General features: G+C 48.1%; 1 protein-coding gene across 9 annotated transcripts in view; it reads left to right on the top strand.

Moving 5' to 3' along the window:
• Mta3 (metastasis associated 1 family member 3) overlaps positions 1-15043 on the top strand; it is a 204531-nt gene extending 189488 nt beyond the window's left edge. For 4 of the 9 annotated variants that reach the window (XM_047522394.1, XM_047522395.1, XM_047522402.1 and 1 more), the window contains exons 16-17: positions 332-478; positions 1959-3350. In XM_047522394.1, coding sequence (XP_047378350.1) covers positions 332-478; positions 1959-2020 — 209 coding nt within the window. In that variant the 3' untranslated portion in view covers positions 2021-3350. Of the gene's footprint in view, positions 1-331; positions 479-1958; positions 3352-10497; positions 10572-11339 lie in introns of those variants that run through there. The other 5 variants (XM_047522398.1, XM_047522399.1, XR_007104631.1 and 2 more) reach the window with 4 other exon arrangements.
• The last annotated feature ends 3043 nt before the right edge of the window (positions 15044-18086 follow it).

Raw genomic sequence — 18086 nt, 5'->3', positions numbered from 1 at the left:
AGATAATTTTTAATTTTGAAGAGTCGAGTGCTTTATTCCCTCAGTAAATCTCACGTTGCAAGTGACCTTCTGAAGTGGCCTTTTTGTTTGTTTGTATTCACAACCTGAGGCCCAGAGCTCCAGCCAGCAGGGGAAGAAGTGGCTTACTTGATGAGCAAAGCCATGGCAACAACACTTGAAGCTGATTCCTTATGCAGGTCTGAGGCTGGCTCATGAGGAACTGCCTCTCAGCTCATTAAGAAATGACATGTGTGCCCATTAGCCAAGCTAAGTGTACACAAAGATTTTTAATACCATGTTCTGAGTTGAGAAACCTTTTCTCTCCTGTCAGAGATCCATCCTGCGAAGAAACCTAATGTTATTCGTTCTACACCAAGCCTGCAAACCCCAAGTACCAAGAGGATGCTAACTACCCCAAATCACACGTCTCTAAGCATTCTGGGGAAAAGAAACTACAGTCATCACAACGGCCTGGATGGTACGTTAGCCCAGGAACCCCGGGGGCTGTTCTGATTGACTGGGGCCCCTCTGCTCTGGCCTACCTGGGTATGTCTTCTGCCAAGTCCCAGAATGTATCACAAATAAATACTGTTCCATGATCGATCCGAGTGTGTGTGGTAAGGAGATTAGGGGTGAAGACTGCCATGTGCTGTGGTGCAGATAGCATGCCAGGTGAAATTTCTCCATTTCCTCAGCAGGTACCTTTTGCTCACATCTGTTAGGAGCCTTGTTTGGAGATGAAGTCTGTATTTAGCAGGTTACTTCTGCTGGGTAATAATGTTCTTGCTGCGATGCACACTCACTGTTCATTTTAAGTTTTCGTGAGCAGAAGGGATTATTTTGCCTTATGTTTGAGACAGCAGTGCTCTCTGGGGGTTCTTCCATATTCCGTGGATCATTTTGAATTTGGCATTTGTTCCCTACTTCTTTCACCTTATAATTTTTTTTAATTGCTCAAGAGTGCTACAAGTCATGAAAGAAACTGCCTCGATAATGTCCTAAATACAGAAATAATAATTTGTTGAAATGGAAAAACTGAGAAACACCACCTCTTATTCAAAGTACTTCTCTTAGGCTTGACCATGTAATGACTCATCAGGCAGAATTAACATTTGGACTATAAACATAACTATAATAAATCATCCAGGCAATATATATTGTTCATCTCAATAGTCCTGGAGTTTGAAGCTGTCTTGTTTAAGTGTTGACATTTATTTATGAATAAAACACTCTGCTGGCTTTTCAAGTCTTATGGAACTCTAAATTCCTTCTATGACAGTAAATTACTTTTAACAAAGCCCTAGAGCAAGAATGTGGAATAGAACTAATAATAATTTTCCATGGTTATTTTTCTTTAGTATGACTTTTGATGGTCATAATCATGTCAAAATGAGTAAACAATTGAGGGTGAAGAGTTTAATTTGCACTTATAAAGATATCAGTGTGTCATAGAGATGCAGCATTGGGCTACACGACAGTTCTTGCAGGAGCATTTCATACTAATGAGAACATCGGCCATCTTTGTCCAATATGTCTGATGTCTAGACAGAAGACCAACGAAAGAGTATGTCAAAATGTGGAGATTGGATTTCTTTCCAGCTTTTCCTTGCTGATGGCTTACGGCCTTTGAATTCAGGCTTAAATGCAATCTGGAATCTTCCTTTTCCATCTTATTACCCTCCTGGTCTCTCTGGGTATATTGTCCTGCCACAGAAAGCATAAAGTATGGTGAAAAACAAGTCTATAGTAAAAAGACTTGTTGTGTCTGCTGTTGGAGTAACACCTTTCTGATATCTTCCTCTACTCACCCATGACCATTCTGAACCTCCGTCCCAGGCTTGCATTACAGTTTCTGTTTCCCTTTCAGCATTTGAAGCTCAGTATCTGGTGCTCAGGATCACAGGTGTCTGTCTCCTTGCATTTTTTTAAAATGCCATCTTGTGGTGTTCCCTCTCTAGGGCTATCGGTCTATTTCCCTCTGAATGAATGCTGCTGCAAGGTCATTGCTTCTTTGCTCTGAACAGGGAGGATGGACAGAGCACCCATGAATCCCTGGTGTTATATTGACTGAGACTGTCAGCCTAATGAGGGCAAGATACCTGTTGCATTTGTTGAAGAGACCAGCTTTTGAAACACTTCTTTCTTCAAGACCCATTTGTCTTTGCTCTGCTGTCACAGTATGGAGAAGACTGATGACAACGTGTCCTGCACTGTGCTAGTCCAGTGCCTGGCTCAATATATATTGATCGTGCAAAGGAAAGTGATTAAGGAAAATGAGACCCAGAGAGGTGAATTAAAATTTCTGGAGTTAATGGGTACAGCTCATAGATGGACTGGATTCCCACTTAGGCGTGACTGATTTCAGACTTTCAGAAGTAGAAACTGCACAAAAGTTATTTTAATAGGTAATTTAATACAAAAAATCAATATGAAAGTTATTGGAGGACAAAACAACATGACAGGGTGCAGGAAACAGCGCCACTCTTAGGGTTGAGAGAGTACACAGAGGTGGGGGTTATCACAGCCTACAAGCTCATGGAGGACCTGAGGACCTGGAACTCAGGCCCTGAGAAGAAGGCACTGTGCCACCGCCAGTGTGGGCGTCTCTCAGAAGCTTGATGAGGCTGGTTCCAGCACACTGCCATTGCTGCCTGAGGTGTGGCTGACAGGAACAGGAAGAAGAAGGCCCCTCCTCCCTCCTCCAGCCTTGCAGGCTCTCTCTAGCGCCCACCTCTGGCATAACAGGGAACCAGGTGAACAGAGAAAAGATTTTTCAGAATTCTGGTCCCAATCTCAGGAAGCTGGTTAGAGGACAGGGTGTAGAGCTGAGGAAACAAACATTTTAGAACATGCCTACATTTATGTATTCCTCATGAACCTTTTCCTTGGGAAATGGGTCTGCCTCTTATTTCCTCAGGATATAGGATTTTATCTAACCTGAGTTTCCAGTGTGAACTCAAAAGTACTGGAAAAAAATGTTTGGCTAGTAGTGGGTTTTCACAGGATAGTTAATACCAGAATCTACTGAAATAGATGCAAACTCATGCGAAAACCGTGCCCTGTGTGTTGGAATAATGAAATCAGTTAGCATCGCTACTCAATTATCAGCATGTCAGACAGATGAGCATTCCAAGCACGGTGCTGATAGGCAGAACTAATTTAGCTGGAAACAAAATATGCTTCTACTGAATTGTTTCAGTCGCTCAGTTTTGCGACTTCCTTTTTCCTTTTCAGAGGCTCACCCTTTCTCCTCTTCCTGCCTCAGCCCCTGAGTCGCTAGATTACAGGTGTACACCACTGCACTGGACTCAGATTTTTGATAATAGAAAAAGAGCCTCTTGATTTCTGCTAACAGAAAGGATTTTTTTTTTTTTTTTGGCGAGGTTGAGGGGTGATAGGGGATTGGTACTTTTCAAAATGAAGGACAACTTTTTTTTGTTTTTGTTTTTTGGTACTGGGAATTGAACCCAGGGGTGATTTACCACTGAACTAGCTACATACTGAGCTTTTTTTTTTTTTTTGGACAGGGTCTCACTAAGTTGCTTAGGGCCTCACTAATTTACTGAGGCTGGCCTCAAACTTGTGATCCTCCTCCCTCAGCCTCCCAAGTTGCTGGGATTTTAGGCATGGGCCATTGTACCCAGTCGAAAGACAACTTCTTACTACCTTCCTGGAAGTCATTTTTACCTGAACCTGGTAAAGGCCCTTCAAAGACCCTGGTGTGGCCTGAGTATGACCAGACTGATGTCATTCTCACATAATTTCTTGTACCCAGCCCTCACCAAGTTTCCTTTAAAAAAGGAGTCCAAACCCCCCCAAAACATCTCTCATTCTTGAGATGACCTACATTTTCCCTTGAATATATATTTGCTTTCCTAAATAAATTTCTGTGCCTCAACTGATATGTGCTGAAATTCTTTTCCATGGGGTATGTCAAGGGCCCACCTTGTCCCGAGTCAGGTTCCCCTCTTCTCCAGGAACTGCTCAGGATCCTCGTCTTGTGACACAAGCACCTGGGTAGGGAAAGCCCTCTAGTCATCAGGATAGGAGAGCCAGTGAGGAGGAAACTTTTCTTGTCTGAGAGCACAAAAGAGAGGGCAGCAGGGGAAAAGGAATTTGTCTGTGCCACAGGAGTTGGGGCAGGCATCTGGATGTTTGGAGTCAGATGAGAGTCTTTGCCCACTTCTCTGGTGACTTCCTGTGTGACCATGGGTGAGCCACTTGGTTTCCTTGTACCTGTTTTCTCTGTAAAGTGCAGATCCTATTTGCCTTAAAAAATTGTTCTAAGGGCTGGGGAGATAGCTCAGCTGGTAGAGTGCTTGCCTCGCAGACACAAGGCCCTGAGTTCAATCCCCATTACCGCAAAAAAAAAAAAAAAAAAATTGTTCTAATGATTAAAAAAAAAAAATTGTGTGAACTTTATATCACTTAAGTATCCAAATGCTTTATGAAACAGGTATTAAAATCTGCTTTTCTAGGGCTGGGTTTGTGGCTCAGTGGTAGAGCACTTGCCTAGCATGTGTGAGGCACTGGGTTTTCAATCCTCACTACCATGTAGAAGTAAATAAATAAAATAAAGGTATAAAAATACAATAACATTTTTAAAAATCTGCTTTCCTAATGAAAACATCAAAGCTTAGAGAGGTTGAGGGATTTGCCTAATGTCATACTGCTAGCAAGTAGCAGCAGTGGAATTTAAACTCCAAATCTAGTGTTTTCCTTCCAGGTGAATAAGGACACAGATCTGTGTGTTGAGTGTGGGCCATGTCCATTGAAGATGTATATGTTTTCTCTGTGTAAGAGATGGGTGTATATTTGCAAATGTATTGAGAAATGTAGTATTTTTCTTTGCTCAGACTATGAAGTATAAGCCACCATTGTCTAACAAAAGCCCTTTCTCCCCTTCCTGCCTTGTAAAACTCCTCTGCCTGTATCATATCCCTTGCATTGTTCTTTTTTTCTAGAAGTTGAGGCCTAAGAGCTATATTAATGTTGGAAAGAAGGGGAAAAAAGAGAAATAAAGGCGAATTCACAGAATCACGTAAAGATGAAATATATTCAAATCAAATCCTACACTCTTCTCAGCATAGTCTCTGACTCATAGATGTTCATTGAGCATTCAGATCTTATCTCTACTTTAAAGATTACCTGCAACTAAAGTTTTATTTGGAAATTTCTAAAGTACCAAAGTTTTGTAGTCACATGAATTGCATATAAATAAAATGTCATGCCTTCCTCATAACTCATAACGCTTGTTCCTGCCCAAAAGTGTGATTCTCAAAAAATGACTTGATGGGCTGGACTCAGGGGAATGCACCTCTAATCTCAGCTACTTGGGAGACCGAGGCAGGAGGATGAATTGGGCCCAGGAGTTTGAGGCCAGCTTGGCAACATAGCAAGACATGATCTCAAAAACAAAACAAAAAACCTCTTGGATTTACTTGAAGGTAAATGGTGTTGGGGGCAGGGGTGGTGTTCCAATGTGTATTTGCATATTAGAGGGGCCCAGTACCTATAAAGAGAAATTGCTCTTGATTAAATAATTCTGAGGAGCATTAAAGGTAGGAAATTAGGTTTATAAAAGAGGACTTTCTGAGCTTCCTGTAGGCTCCTGTAATTAGAAACCCTATAGCAGAGGGATGGAACATCATGATCTTGAGGCAGCACAATATTTTTCAAGAGTGAAAGCTGGGGCTGGAGATGTGGCTCAGTTGGTAGAGTGTTTACCTTGCAAGCACAAGGCCCTGGGTTCAATCCCCAGTACCGCAAAAAAAAAAAAAAAAAAAAAAAAGAGTGAAAGCTGAATTAGAAAAAATTCCAGAGAAGAGACAGGGAGATGGGATGACCAAGCCTTTTGACCTCTCCTGACCCCTAAGAAGCTGCCCTTGGCTCTACCCAGTGTCAGCTGCTTGGGGTTTTGGTAAGTCTGTGACACTTCCATCCCCCTGCACAAGGACCAGGTGATTGCCTGGTCAATCTTTAGAAATGAGGACGTGGAGGAAAACTTCTGCTTATGGAGTGATAGAGACCAAGAGAGCATCAGCTGGAGCTGTCCAGGATGGCTTGGCTCTTGTCCCAGGGGTAGTGAATCAAGATTCAGTGTGTCAGGGAAACCAAAGCAACAGGCTCCAGAGAAGTTAGTTTTCAGTGGGACAGAGTCAGGAAAAGGTGATGAATTGTATAATAAAGTCCTTCGTAATCTACGCTCCTCTGCTTATTTCCCCCGGGACTACAAGTACACTAGAGATTTTTTTTTATTTATCTTCTACACTGAGTAAGATCATTTCTCTTATTCTCTCATGAAGAGGGTGTCTACTGCGGATGCCTTTGTAAGGACAATATTATGATCTGGGGTGTGAAGATTGTCCTTTTGATGACTTGTTTCTGAAATCAGTGATTCAACAATCCAACTGTTGGCATCCCAGCCCTGGGAAATGGTGGTGGCGCTAGGGCCATTGTACAGTGAGTGAGCTGTGGGAATGCATCTGCTGTCTTCACGATCCCAATAAAAATAGACTGCCAGGGACAGCTGATGGCACTCCCAGGCATGCCTGGGCCTGGGCTGCCTTCTGTCAACAATTTCATGCCATTTCAAAAGACTGCAGTATTTTCAAATGTTCTAAAACATTGTTTATGAAGAATATGAAGTGTCCCTAGGTTCGCCTCTGGTCTCCTTGTCTCAAGTAGTCTCATAGCCTGGTTAAATATATTTTTAAACTCTTAGAGGTTTTTAAAAAATTATTTTGTAAAGGACCATTATGGCTCCAGGATTTATTGAGTTAAAGCACTATAGCAGAGAACCTAATGCATCCGGAGGGTTTCATGACTGCTGAAGCTGTGTCTGAGCGGGCGGATGTTCTCTCAGCCTGTGAGCCACGGGTACGATTGAAAAGGAAGGCAGACCCAAGTGCATCAGGCATGATTAGTCAGCAACTTGGTGTTCTGGAATATGCTGGAAGGATGCCTAAATGACTACTCATGGGACCATATCTGGGTTTTTGATATCACAGTTTCACCCAGAGAACACTTCTCTGAGGGAAATACTAGTGTGTGAACCCCCAAGGGATCTGAACTTGAGACCCTCTCAGCAATATGGAGGTCCTAGAAAAGTAATAAAATTCTATGGTAGTTCCTCAAGTGCAGCTGTGAAGGCTAGCCCTGGCCTTCTCAGTAAGTGTTGCCGTTTACCTAGAGGGGTCATTACAGAAAACTTTTTAACTGACCTGCCCGTGTGTTTACCCATCTCACTGAAACATAGAGGATGTCCCTGAAGGAGAGTGAACTTCTGCGTGGAGAGCAGGGTCAGCAAGTTTTTGGGGGAAAGCCTAGATGTTCAGGAAAGAGACAGGAGAGGGAAGAGATCGGGTCCCTGAGAGAAATGTTTGACTTAGCCATCAAAGGCAGGCACGAAGGTCTGATATCAGCATTGGATCCTCTCTCTCTTTTCTTTCTTTCCTTTTCTTTTACTTTCTTTTTTTCTTTTGCAGTGCTGGAGATTGAAGACAGGGCCTCCCATGTGCTAGTATTGAATCTCCGTGCCCAGTGAAGTAAAGACAGACCCCAGAAGCCAGGCAGTCTCCCCGGTTCCAGCAAAGAAATGAGGGGAAGCCTCCTGAATCTGCAGAGCCCCCAGCGCAGTGGAGATGGGGTGTTTGTTTGTCACAATCTAGTTGATTTGAAAACCCCCACTGGGCTCATTTTAAGCTTCTCAACCCTCTTCACTGTTATTTTCTTTCCCTGTTTCCTGTTTTCCCTTCCAGATGACTGAGCATTCTTTAAGCTCAGAAAACATCTGAGTTATAATTTATGCATTTTTATCAGCAACTATTTACATATAAATGAGTGTGAAAAGTGATGAATGTAAAACTGAGGTGCACACCAAAAGATCAACTTGGTTAGATGGAGGCTGCAAAGGAGATAACTTGAGAAGACCCTTCCTATGCTGTAATGCAGCTTCCCTGGGAGCCCCTCCTGGGCAGTGGGTGAGCAAGAGAGAGAAGGGAAAAATAGGGCCCACCACACTCAGGGCATCTGGGCAGAATCTCCACAGAAAAACTGGGCAGGCTACTGGGATATTGGACATCCTGGGCTGGCCTTCTGATTACCTTCTTTTTTCTTTGCAGACATCTCGGTGTCTTTTTACTCTCCTTTCTTGGAGACTTTTTCAACTTCATTTTCCAACCAGAATTTTGTTTCTGCCATGAGTGTGTTGGCTTTTGCTTGGTGTGTTTTAAATTCTGCGTGGTGTGTGTGTGTCCTTGTCCACTCTAACTTTGCAGAACTTCAACTCCAAACTCTGCTCTCCCGGAGCTAGACACATGCTAAAGTCACTGCTGGGCTCTTGGAGCCTTTGGGTGGGTGATTCCCACTGGGCCCCTCGCAGTCTCACTCTGTGCTTATATCCTTCAGAAATCAGCTGATGACTTAAGAGGAAATGGTGTGAGTTCCCCCTTCTCTGTTTCCTTCCTTTCCAAGACCTCCTCCCTCAATTTCCAGCCACCAGCACTGGTGGCCTTGAACTCTTCCCTGACTCCTCAACCTGAGCTCTGGAAGTGCTCCAGGGGAAGCCAGTTCAGAGTGGCTCTCTCCTGGTCTCACTTGGTTCTGGGGTCACAGCCTCTCTGATTTTTGTCTGATTTTGGTTGCCCTCCAGTACTTCCAGTTGTTTTTCACATTTTGACGTTGGCTTCAGGGTTAGTCCAGTATGAATCAGCCCACCATTATAGAAAGCAGAACTCCTCAGGTCTTCTGTGAGCTTTTTGGTTCTCTCATTAAAAATAAAAAAATTTTTAAAAATTACTGTTTATGTTTCATGGATCCTTCTTTGAGGACATTGGTGGTGGTGTTTTGTTCTTTTTATGTTTTCCTCTCCATGCATAGTCCAGTGTCTAGTCTTCCTGGCTCTTTGTCAGAGGGTGGAGTTTTGTCTGTCTGTATTCTGGGAGCTCTGAAGGAAGGAGGCTGCGTGCTCATCATTTAGTGGGTCTGTGTTCACTTGATCCCTCTGTCCTCAAATGTGCTCTGTGCCTGTTGTCCTGAGATCCTGAGTTTTTTTCTCTTCAGAGCATAAACATCAGACTGGAAGGAGGTAGGCAGCGGCCTAGGGTTTTGAAATCAGGAGACTCGGGGGCTGTTTCTCAAACAGCCCTGGACTCATCTTCTCTGCTTCAGTCTCCCTCCCCCACTTCTAGAGGTACCTGACAGGTGACCTGAGGTCACTTCCTAAGCCCTTTGACAATTCTTGGGATAAGCTGGGCTCTTGCCTTTCCACCCTTCCAGCCTCAAGTCTGGCTCTCTGGGGTGCATAGTCTGTCCTCCTCTGCTTCCAGCTTCACAGTTCTAATGGTGGTTTCCTCCATTTTTTGAAGGGAAGGAAGCCAACTCAAATACTAGTGGCTAGAAACCTTCTAAGAGGTTGCTTTCTGTGCATGGATTGATTAGAATGCAGAAGCTCCAAGCTCATGGATTTGAAGTACTTCTATGTAGCCAAAGCAATAGGGAACATTTTTCCAAAAATCAAAGTAAGTTCTTATTATGAGCCAGGATTAGTACATACAAAAGTGGCAAATGTAAACTAATGCAATGGGAATAAGCGAAAGGGGAAATGCTTCAGGCTACATCTGAGTCTAGGAATGAAACCTGAGACTCATGCGACCTTTTCCTGGGACCCTCTGCCAGTGCTGCCATGCTGGGACCTCTGTATCTGGGACGCTGCAAGTGGCTTTTGTGTCTTGCTTTGAGGAAATGAAGTGGGCTGGGGAAACTCTGAGCAGGGCATAGTGAAGTGATTGCCACACAAGGGCAGGCGGGCAGCACTAGATTTTTCAGCTGGGGTGCAGAGGGGTGGCATATGGCAGTTAAAACTGGCCAGCGTAGAGAAGGCAGGTGTGAGCCTGCACTCCAGAGCCTGAGCTGCTCAGGAGGAGAGGGTTGCTTTTGAAATTGAAGCGAGTAAGTTTAGCACAAATTTACCATGGCGGATCAGAAACTTGGGAATTGGCTCTTCTGGCATGTAGTTTAGATTCTTTAGGGCTTTATACAGATGAGTGACAGCCTCCCCCATGTCCTCTGCTGAAGAGATTGCAGCGGGGCAAGCCTCTGAGAGACCCTGACATGTGCATAGCCTTTAACTTAGACATTGAAGAGGGTAATGTGTTCTTACTGGGCTGTTAGCAGAATACTGGGTGGGATGGAGAATGGGCTGTTTGGTATAGTAGGACAAACTTGACTGAATTAAGATCTGTGTTCGGATCCTGACCCCTGGGCTTACTCACCTCTGGGCTTACTCACCCCTGTGTGACCTTGAGCAAGTTCCTAACCCTTCTAGTCCTCCCAAGGTTCTGGTGAAGGTTAAATAAAGCAGTTATACAACCTACAAGAGGTTCAGTAAAGCAAATGTTTATTGTTCCCTAAACTGAATTTATCTGGGTATTTAGCACATTTTTATTGAGCCCATATCAAATACCAGGCTGTGTACATGTGCCTTCCCTATTCTAGAAAGGCTCATGAAGTGAAGGCACAGCTCTACTCCATCCTGCAACCCTTTCTCAGCGTGGTACAAGGCTGTGAAGGTGAGCGTCCCTGGGTCCTTTCCTGGCTGCAGCGTGCATGATGGGAGAGACTAAGCAAAACACCCCCTCCCTCCCAGCCACTTTCCTAGTGACCAGGGAAAAGTTCTCAGGGCCGCTGAGTAACACGAGCTGGTGAGGACCCGGCTCGCGGGCCAGGTCTCCTTTTCACTCGTGCACATTTTCGCAAGGCTCCAGAAGCTGAGCTTAGAGAAAGGAGAGTCGAATGTTCGGGGGAGGTGGAGGGGCATGGGAATCGTTTCTGACCCTGTGATACTGTGGGGGGACTGAAGTTCACTCCCCTCCTACAGGGAACCTGTCCACAGGGCTGGGGATGTGGCTCAGTGGTGGAGTGCCTCCCTGGTGTGTGCAGGGCCCTGGGCTACCTCTCCACCACCACAACAAGGTGTTCGTGGTGATAGATCATGATTGACTGAAGTTGAGATTGTGCCTCCTCCCTGCCAGCTGCGCTCCCTGTTCCTCCGTCTCAGTCAGGGAAGTTCCCCAAAGTCTGGTGCTTAGCGGCATTCATTCCACCAGCCGGCCCAAAACCCACTTTTGAGATGCTTGAACATCATGGGATGTTTTCTTGACCTACTGAACTTCCCCTCTGGTCCAGTCTTAAACTACATCGTGCGCATTTATTTGATTGGCGCTGGGCTCCCCTCCCTGAAGGATGTTGCAGTGGGAGGGCTGATTCCGTGCTGCCTCTTGTCTTGCTTCTACCATGGGCACTTGCTTAACCGTGACCCTATTTCTTCCCTTTTCCAGAACTCACCTGCTGTGTGTCAGACTGAGCAACCCCTGTTCCATCTTACAATCCAAGACTTGCTACTGTCCTGCTGATGTTCACAGCCGTGCCTGGGAAGGAGGCAGCTGGAGACTTCCGCGTGTACCCACGGAGACCCGATGGGCAGGGAAGAAACTGTAGGAGTGCAGGTTCCAAATCTGCACCTCCACCTGTGGACCAGCAGCGCCTTGCTTCCCTCTCAGAGACCCCTCTGTCCCCAGCAGACCTGCCTGAGAACCGAGGCGGGAGGGAGCCACTCCACCTCCTCGCTTCTTGGCGCCACACTCCCCAGGAATGGTGGCCTCAGGTGATGAAGGCTGCTGAGAGCTTGGAGCCCTGCTGTCCTGCATGTGTCGGTCCTGCTCTGTTTTATGCTGTATAATTATGTACAGGAGGGACATGGCATCTTTCTGAGTGCATTTTTCTTAAGAAATGTGCCGGTGTTTATGCAGTTCATGGTATTTTCCTACCCTTGCTGTAACTGTCACTTGGCATTTTCTCAATAGGCTTTTTTTTTTCAACTGGGGAAGTATTAGTCTTGACTCCCTGCATCCTGTAGTCCGTCCCACTCCCGGCTCCTGCTAGACAGATCAGGCAATGGTCTTAGGCAAGCCTGTGGGCCCTGCTGAGCATCTGTTTTGTTGCTGGAGGGCGGCTGGTGTTCTCTCTGGTTCTGTGTTCTCCTGGAATCTCCAGCGAGAGCAGGCATTAAACATGCCAAGTGTGTACATCACTGTGACAAGCCATTTGCTTATTGCCCTGTTCCCTTACAGCCAAATCAGCTAATGAGCTATAGCCAGGTAGGTCCTCCAGCAAGTCACCAATCACCCAGTTTTATTTTAGGCAGGCAGACTGCTGGGCCTAAGGGAGGTAGAGTGGAGAACTGTTCGTAGGTATAAGTCTATAGATGGCTCCATGGCCCCACCACTCTGGCCAGTGTTTCTGTGGGCGTATATGCTGGGGCTCCAGGAGACCTGCCTGATTTACTGGCTTGGGCTCTACCTGTCTGCCCTGGGCACAGCCCTGGTGGCATTCCAACTGACCACTCTGCCACCTGTGCATACACCTGTGGGCATTGGAACCACTCAGTGCCATTAGCTCCTTGAGCAGCCTGAGCCCAGCACTCCCCTACCCTCCATTGACTGGAAGACACCTGGAGTTGGACCTCCCAGTCTCTTGGGGGCTGCAGTTGGAAGGCAGGTGAATGGCTGTGAGGTGCCCCAAACCGGTTGTTGCAAGACAGAGTGGCAGCAATTGACTTGACCTCCAGGAAGAGTGAGGTATCACAGAAATGATGACATCTGGAAGTCTGTCCCCTGAGGCTGACTCGGCTCCGCGGGGAATGAGGTGTGCGATGTCTGAGGGTGTGCGATGGCTCCATCTGCCAGTCCCTTCCCAGCTGGGCATCCATCTTGGCTTCTCTGAGGAGTTGCTTCTCAGTTTAGGCTTCTGAGCTGGTGACCAGCAGGGTTTCCACCATTGCCGACCCTTGGGGCAGTCCTGGGCTTGGGGCCCCTGAGGGAGGAGCCTGTGTGACCCGGCTTTGTGAGCTAGGTGGTGCAGATGGCAGGCATTTCCCCAGGGTTCCCACAGAGAGGTCCCTTCAGCAGAGACTCTGGAAGAGGAGGAAGTGGGCCTCTGGGGTTTCTTATTTAAAAAAAAAAAAAAAAGACAGAACTGTGCCCCTGGCCTGGGTTTACTGTAACACGCAGACACAGGGGAATGGATGCTCACCCCTCACGTCCCTCACCTGACCCCCATCAAGTGGACTTCTGGTTGCAGAAACAGTTGGCTCCTGTGACTACTGCCAGCTGCGTTCCTGCTGCCTGTGGGGAGAGGCCCGTCACCCAGATCCAAGAAATTTAGAGACAGCCAGAATAGGGAGGAGCAGGGAGGCCCGCCCCATCCCATTTCCCTTACCTTTGGGGAAAGTGCCTCTGGTTTTAAACTGTTAATAAGAGCTCCTGGTTTGCAGTTCCATCACCAGTGAAGATGATATGGATGAAGATTCGATGCTCCCACTTCCTCTTGGTAAAGCCCCCTAGCATTCTGATGGAATTCTCCAGGAAATGGAGGACAGGTGCCTCTGTTAGTTAGCTTTGTGTTGCTGTGACCTAAAGTCTCAACAAGAACTACTTAGAGAAGGAAAAGTATATTTTGGCTCATGATTTCAGAGGTTCAGTCTGATTGGCTAAATGCATGGCTCTGGGTCACAGATAAGGCAGAACATCATGGTCGGAGAACAAAGGGAAACTGCTCGGTTCATGGTAGCCAGGAAGCTGAGAGAGAGTTCTGCTCGCCAGAGACAAAATATAAACCCCAAAGGCACACCTCCAGAGACCTGCTCCCCAGCCACACTCTGCCTGCCTGTAGTCACCACCCGGTACAGTAGACCTTTCAAATAATCATTCCACCCAGTGGATCGATGCACTGATGAGGTTATAGATCTCAAGATCTAACCCTCTCACCTCTGAACAGCCCTGCGTTGCCTCACACACGAGCTTCTGCACTTCAATCCAAACCATAACACACCCTGTTCAGCACCATGGTGTTGCCATCCTGTGTGGTGACGCGTGTCACCACTGTTCAGTGAGCATGTGAGTGGACGTGCCGAGACTATCTGCCCTGCCCAGACCTGCATGGCGCTGCCCCCTGGGCAGAGGCACCAACTCAGCCAGCGTCCCTTCCTCAGTCACGGTAGCACCTCTGATGTCCTAACTGGGAAAGCGAGGACTGGGGTTGTGACCGGAGCCTCTCACTGTCCTGCCTAGTCCACAGCCCAGTTTCTGTCACTCAGGGCCCATCCTGGAAAGCAGAAACCACTCCCAGTATTTCAAACAGGGGCTTATTCTAGATTTGTTTTACACAGAAACAAGAACAGAGAGGTGACTCGGGGAACAAGGGACCACCTGGAAAAACAACAGGAAGCTGCCCTCACCCTGAGGCGGCCAGGACACAGTGATAAGGTCATGTTACCAGAGCCCTGGGGCTAGGGACCCACTGGGAGGGACCTGGGACCACAGGGGCCCATCTGGTAGGAGCCAGAGTCATGAGGATGCACAGTCCCTGTCACGACTGCTCCCTGTGCAGAGAAGGAGGAAAAGCTTGACCTCCCGCTTCTTGCCCTCCAGATTTCTGCAGATGCCTCATGTTAGCCTAGAAGCCAGCTTCCCTGGGAGCTGCGGTGGCAACCTGCAGGGTCAGCCCCCCACAGGCAGCAGGGCAGCACAGCTGGAGGGGGTGAGGAGCAGGCCTGAGGGCCAGCAGCCTGGGCTAGACCCTGTCTGCTCGTGTTATGTCCCGCCTCAGTGTTTATGCTGCTGTCCTGGACCCTGGTGAGGGACCCCCGTGGGTCTTTGTGAATTCTTTTTCCTCGGCCTAGAGGGACAGTGCTTTGGGGAGGTGGGGGGGCTTCATTCTTCATTCCTGGTTTCCTTTGGGGGGATTTACTCACTTAGCTGCCCACCTCCCTCCTCCCCTCAGGAAAGCCATGTCCCAGTTCTCTTTGCACCCTCCTGTTCCTCTCCCCTGTGCCTCTGGTTCTCTACCTACCCAGGGCATGCTTCAGTGCTCGTAAGTGCTTCCCCAGGATAGTTCATTCCAGCGTGATGCCACTGTGGACCGTCTGTCTAGGGAGATGCCATCCACTAATCAGTTTGTATCGTGTTTCCAATAAATTTCTGGAAATTGCTCCTGGTTTTGTGCTCTCCTTTAGTGGGATGGTGGCTCAGCTGTGAGGCACTGGGCATGCACACCCCAGACCTCCACAGCAGCAGATCCTTGTCTCAGGTAATAGGTTAGGCCTGTGGGCCTGTGTCCCCAGCCACCCCAGACTCCAGCAGCCTTGCACTACTGAGGGACTGTATCTTCTCATGTCACATCCTGACTGTGCACAGGTTTCAGGAGGCGAAGTCACCCAGGTAGGTGGCCTTTGACCCTGCACTCCCTAGGCCTGGGGGTAGGAGGAGCAGCAGGCAGACCTTTCCCTAGTAACCACCCCACCGAGTCATGGTTGTGCTAGTCCTGGGGACACATGCCAGGGAGCATGGGATGGTGCATTGAGGGGGCTTCTGTGGCCCAGCACAGGGCTTCCTTGTTGGACTGCCTTCTTGTAGGTGCTCTGTCAAGGTCACTTCAGGGGAAGATGAAGTGTGGCTCCTCTGTGTCACCCTTATTTGCGGGACTTTATGAGAGATTAAAAACCAAAAGACAAAAAGGCACTGAGTGTCTTCCGTGGAGAAGCAGGACATACACAGAGGGTCCTGGAGAAGAGGAAAAGTTGAGATTAAGACCGTGTTGGTGGTGCAGGAATTCAGTAGGCTGGACGGTGGTCACGGGGGTTTTCATGGAGCAGAGGTCCCTCCCTGGTGGAATCCCTCTGGCACTTCTACCCCACTCGTACTGTCTCCCTCTGTCACCAGTGTTGCATGTCCTGCCTCTCAAGGAGGGCCAGCCCTCACACCGGGCCAGAGCTGAGGGTTTTTGTTTTGTTTTGTTTTTTGTTTTTGGTACCAGGGATTGAACTCGGGGGCACTCGACCACTGAGGCACGTCCCCAGCCCTATTTTGTATTTTATTTAGAGACAGGGTCTCACTGAGTGCTTTTGCTGAGGCTGGCATTGAACTTGTGATCCTCCTGTTTCAGCCTCCCCAGCCGCTGGGATTACAGGCATGGGCCACTGTGCCCTGCTGGCTCCCTTAGTGGCACTTTTATAGGTTCTTTGAGAGATTGTTTTCTTATTCCCAGAATGAGCCACTTTAGTCCTGTGTCACCCTAAGCCCTCTCCCCACAGGGCTGAGCCTCCTAATAACCCTGTCAGCTTTCTTCCGGAGACCCCGAGAGAGTACCATTCTCCTCACCTGAGGAGGTGTCCTGCTAGCTCTCATGATCAGACCCTCCTGCCACCTATGGGTTGGATCCATCCACCCACCCCCTAGGGCCTCGCAGCAGAGTATCCTGACTCAGACCCGACTGCTACTTACTAGAGGTGTGATGCTGGGCAAGTCCCTCAACCTCTCTGGGACTCAGTGTTTTCATCTGTAAAAGGGATAATAATAATATCCACCGCGTAGGACTAAAGAAATCGGGAGAGGTAAGGTGCTTGGGAGGGGCCTTGCACTCACGGTGTGAATTGCTTTATCATCTCATTCTCATCTTTCCCTTCTCCTCCTGCCACTCTATTAAATCTCTCCATTCAGTCCAGGAAACAACGGAAATGTCAAACCATCAAAACCTCTGTCCTCTACTTAGCTTCACTTCCACTCCCATTGGCAAATCTGTTGAAGGCGAGAGGGGCTGTCTCCATTACTTCCAATCTCACAAATTCCTCAACCCATTATAGTGCTCTATGGCTCCCCTCCTGCCCCTCCCACAGCCACTCCATAAAGTCACTAATGACCTTCTGATCGCACAATCCGGTGGCCTTCTGAGAGAACGACCTCTTAGCCACCCTCTCTGAGCTTCTCGGGCGCTCCCAGCTTGGTCCCGGATTGCTTCCCAGTCTGTGTTCTAACACCGTTGTTCTCCACTCAGTTACCCCAACATTCTGAGATGACACAGACATTTTTCTGAAAAACACTTTTAGACATACTAGTAGTCACCTGTGTATCCCGGTCACTGTCCCCCTTCACGTTTTCATCACCCCAATGTTTTCAATGCAAATGTACAAATCCATAACCAACTAGGGTGCGCTACAGGGTCTGGCTGATTTGCCCAGGCTGGCCTTGAACTTGCAATTTTCCTGCCTCAACCTTCAGAGTAGCTGGGATTACAGGAGTGTGCCACCTAACCCTGCTTTTGTTGTTGTTGTTGTTTGGCATGGGGGTCTGGGGGGCTTCTCCCCCCAAACAAAACCACCTCAGTCCTTGAATCCTCTCATCAACGCTCCCTTACCCCACATTCATGGCAGATTGACTTTGAACATAGAGCGGTTCCTGCTGTCCCACAGCAATGTCCCTCTCATGAGCCCATGTCCAGTCTTGTGTGTGCAGATGAGACCCCAGGCTCCTGCAAACCTGGGACACAGGAGGCTGTGGTTCCAGACTCCAGGGCCTGACACCTCCCGCCCTGTGCCATGTGCTGCCACCTTGGACTAGGCCCCTGGTGTCCAGGTGTGGTGGCAGCCACTCTCCCACAGATCCTCCAGGTCTCACCACTGCCCTAGGCTCCTGTCTGGGCAAGGTAGAGGGTAGACAGGCTGCAACCACAGGAGGAGCATGGCAGTGAGACCCAGCCTGAGCTCCGAATGCAGACAGGCCTGTGTGGGAAGCGGCTGTCTAATACCCAGACTTCCCTGAGCCCCATCTGTACCATTTGGGCCAGTACTGCCACCTTGTTGAGGAGAAAATGGGACAATTTATGTAGAAACTGCCAGGGGATTTCCTGGTACAGTTTCCTGCTCTTTCACCAAAGTCCCAGGACATACCTAGATAGGCTGTCCACTGTGGGTGACCCTCACCCACTGGGGATCCCTGCTTTTCTACCCCCACCCCAGAGCCAGGTGTCCACAGTGGCTAGCAAGGGGCAGAGGGACTTTGTGTATATTTTGTGGTACCAGGATTGAACCCAGGGGCACTCTACCACCGAGCTACATCCTCAGCCCTTTTTACTTTTTATTTGGAGAAAGGGTCTGGCCTAGTTGCCCAGGCTGACCTGGTCCTTGTGATCCTCCTGCCTCAGCTTCCTGAGTAGCGGGATGACAGGTGCGCATCATTGCACCTGGCTGGATT

Source organism: Sciurus carolinensis, chromosome 13 (assembly GCF_902686445.1).
Source record: "Sciurus carolinensis chromosome 13, mSciCar1.2, whole genome shotgun sequence".
NCBI classification, from domain to species: domain Eukaryota; kingdom Metazoa; phylum Chordata; class Mammalia; order Rodentia; family Sciuridae; genus Sciurus; species Sciurus carolinensis.
This window is presented reverse-complemented; position numbering and strand designations above follow the sequence as displayed.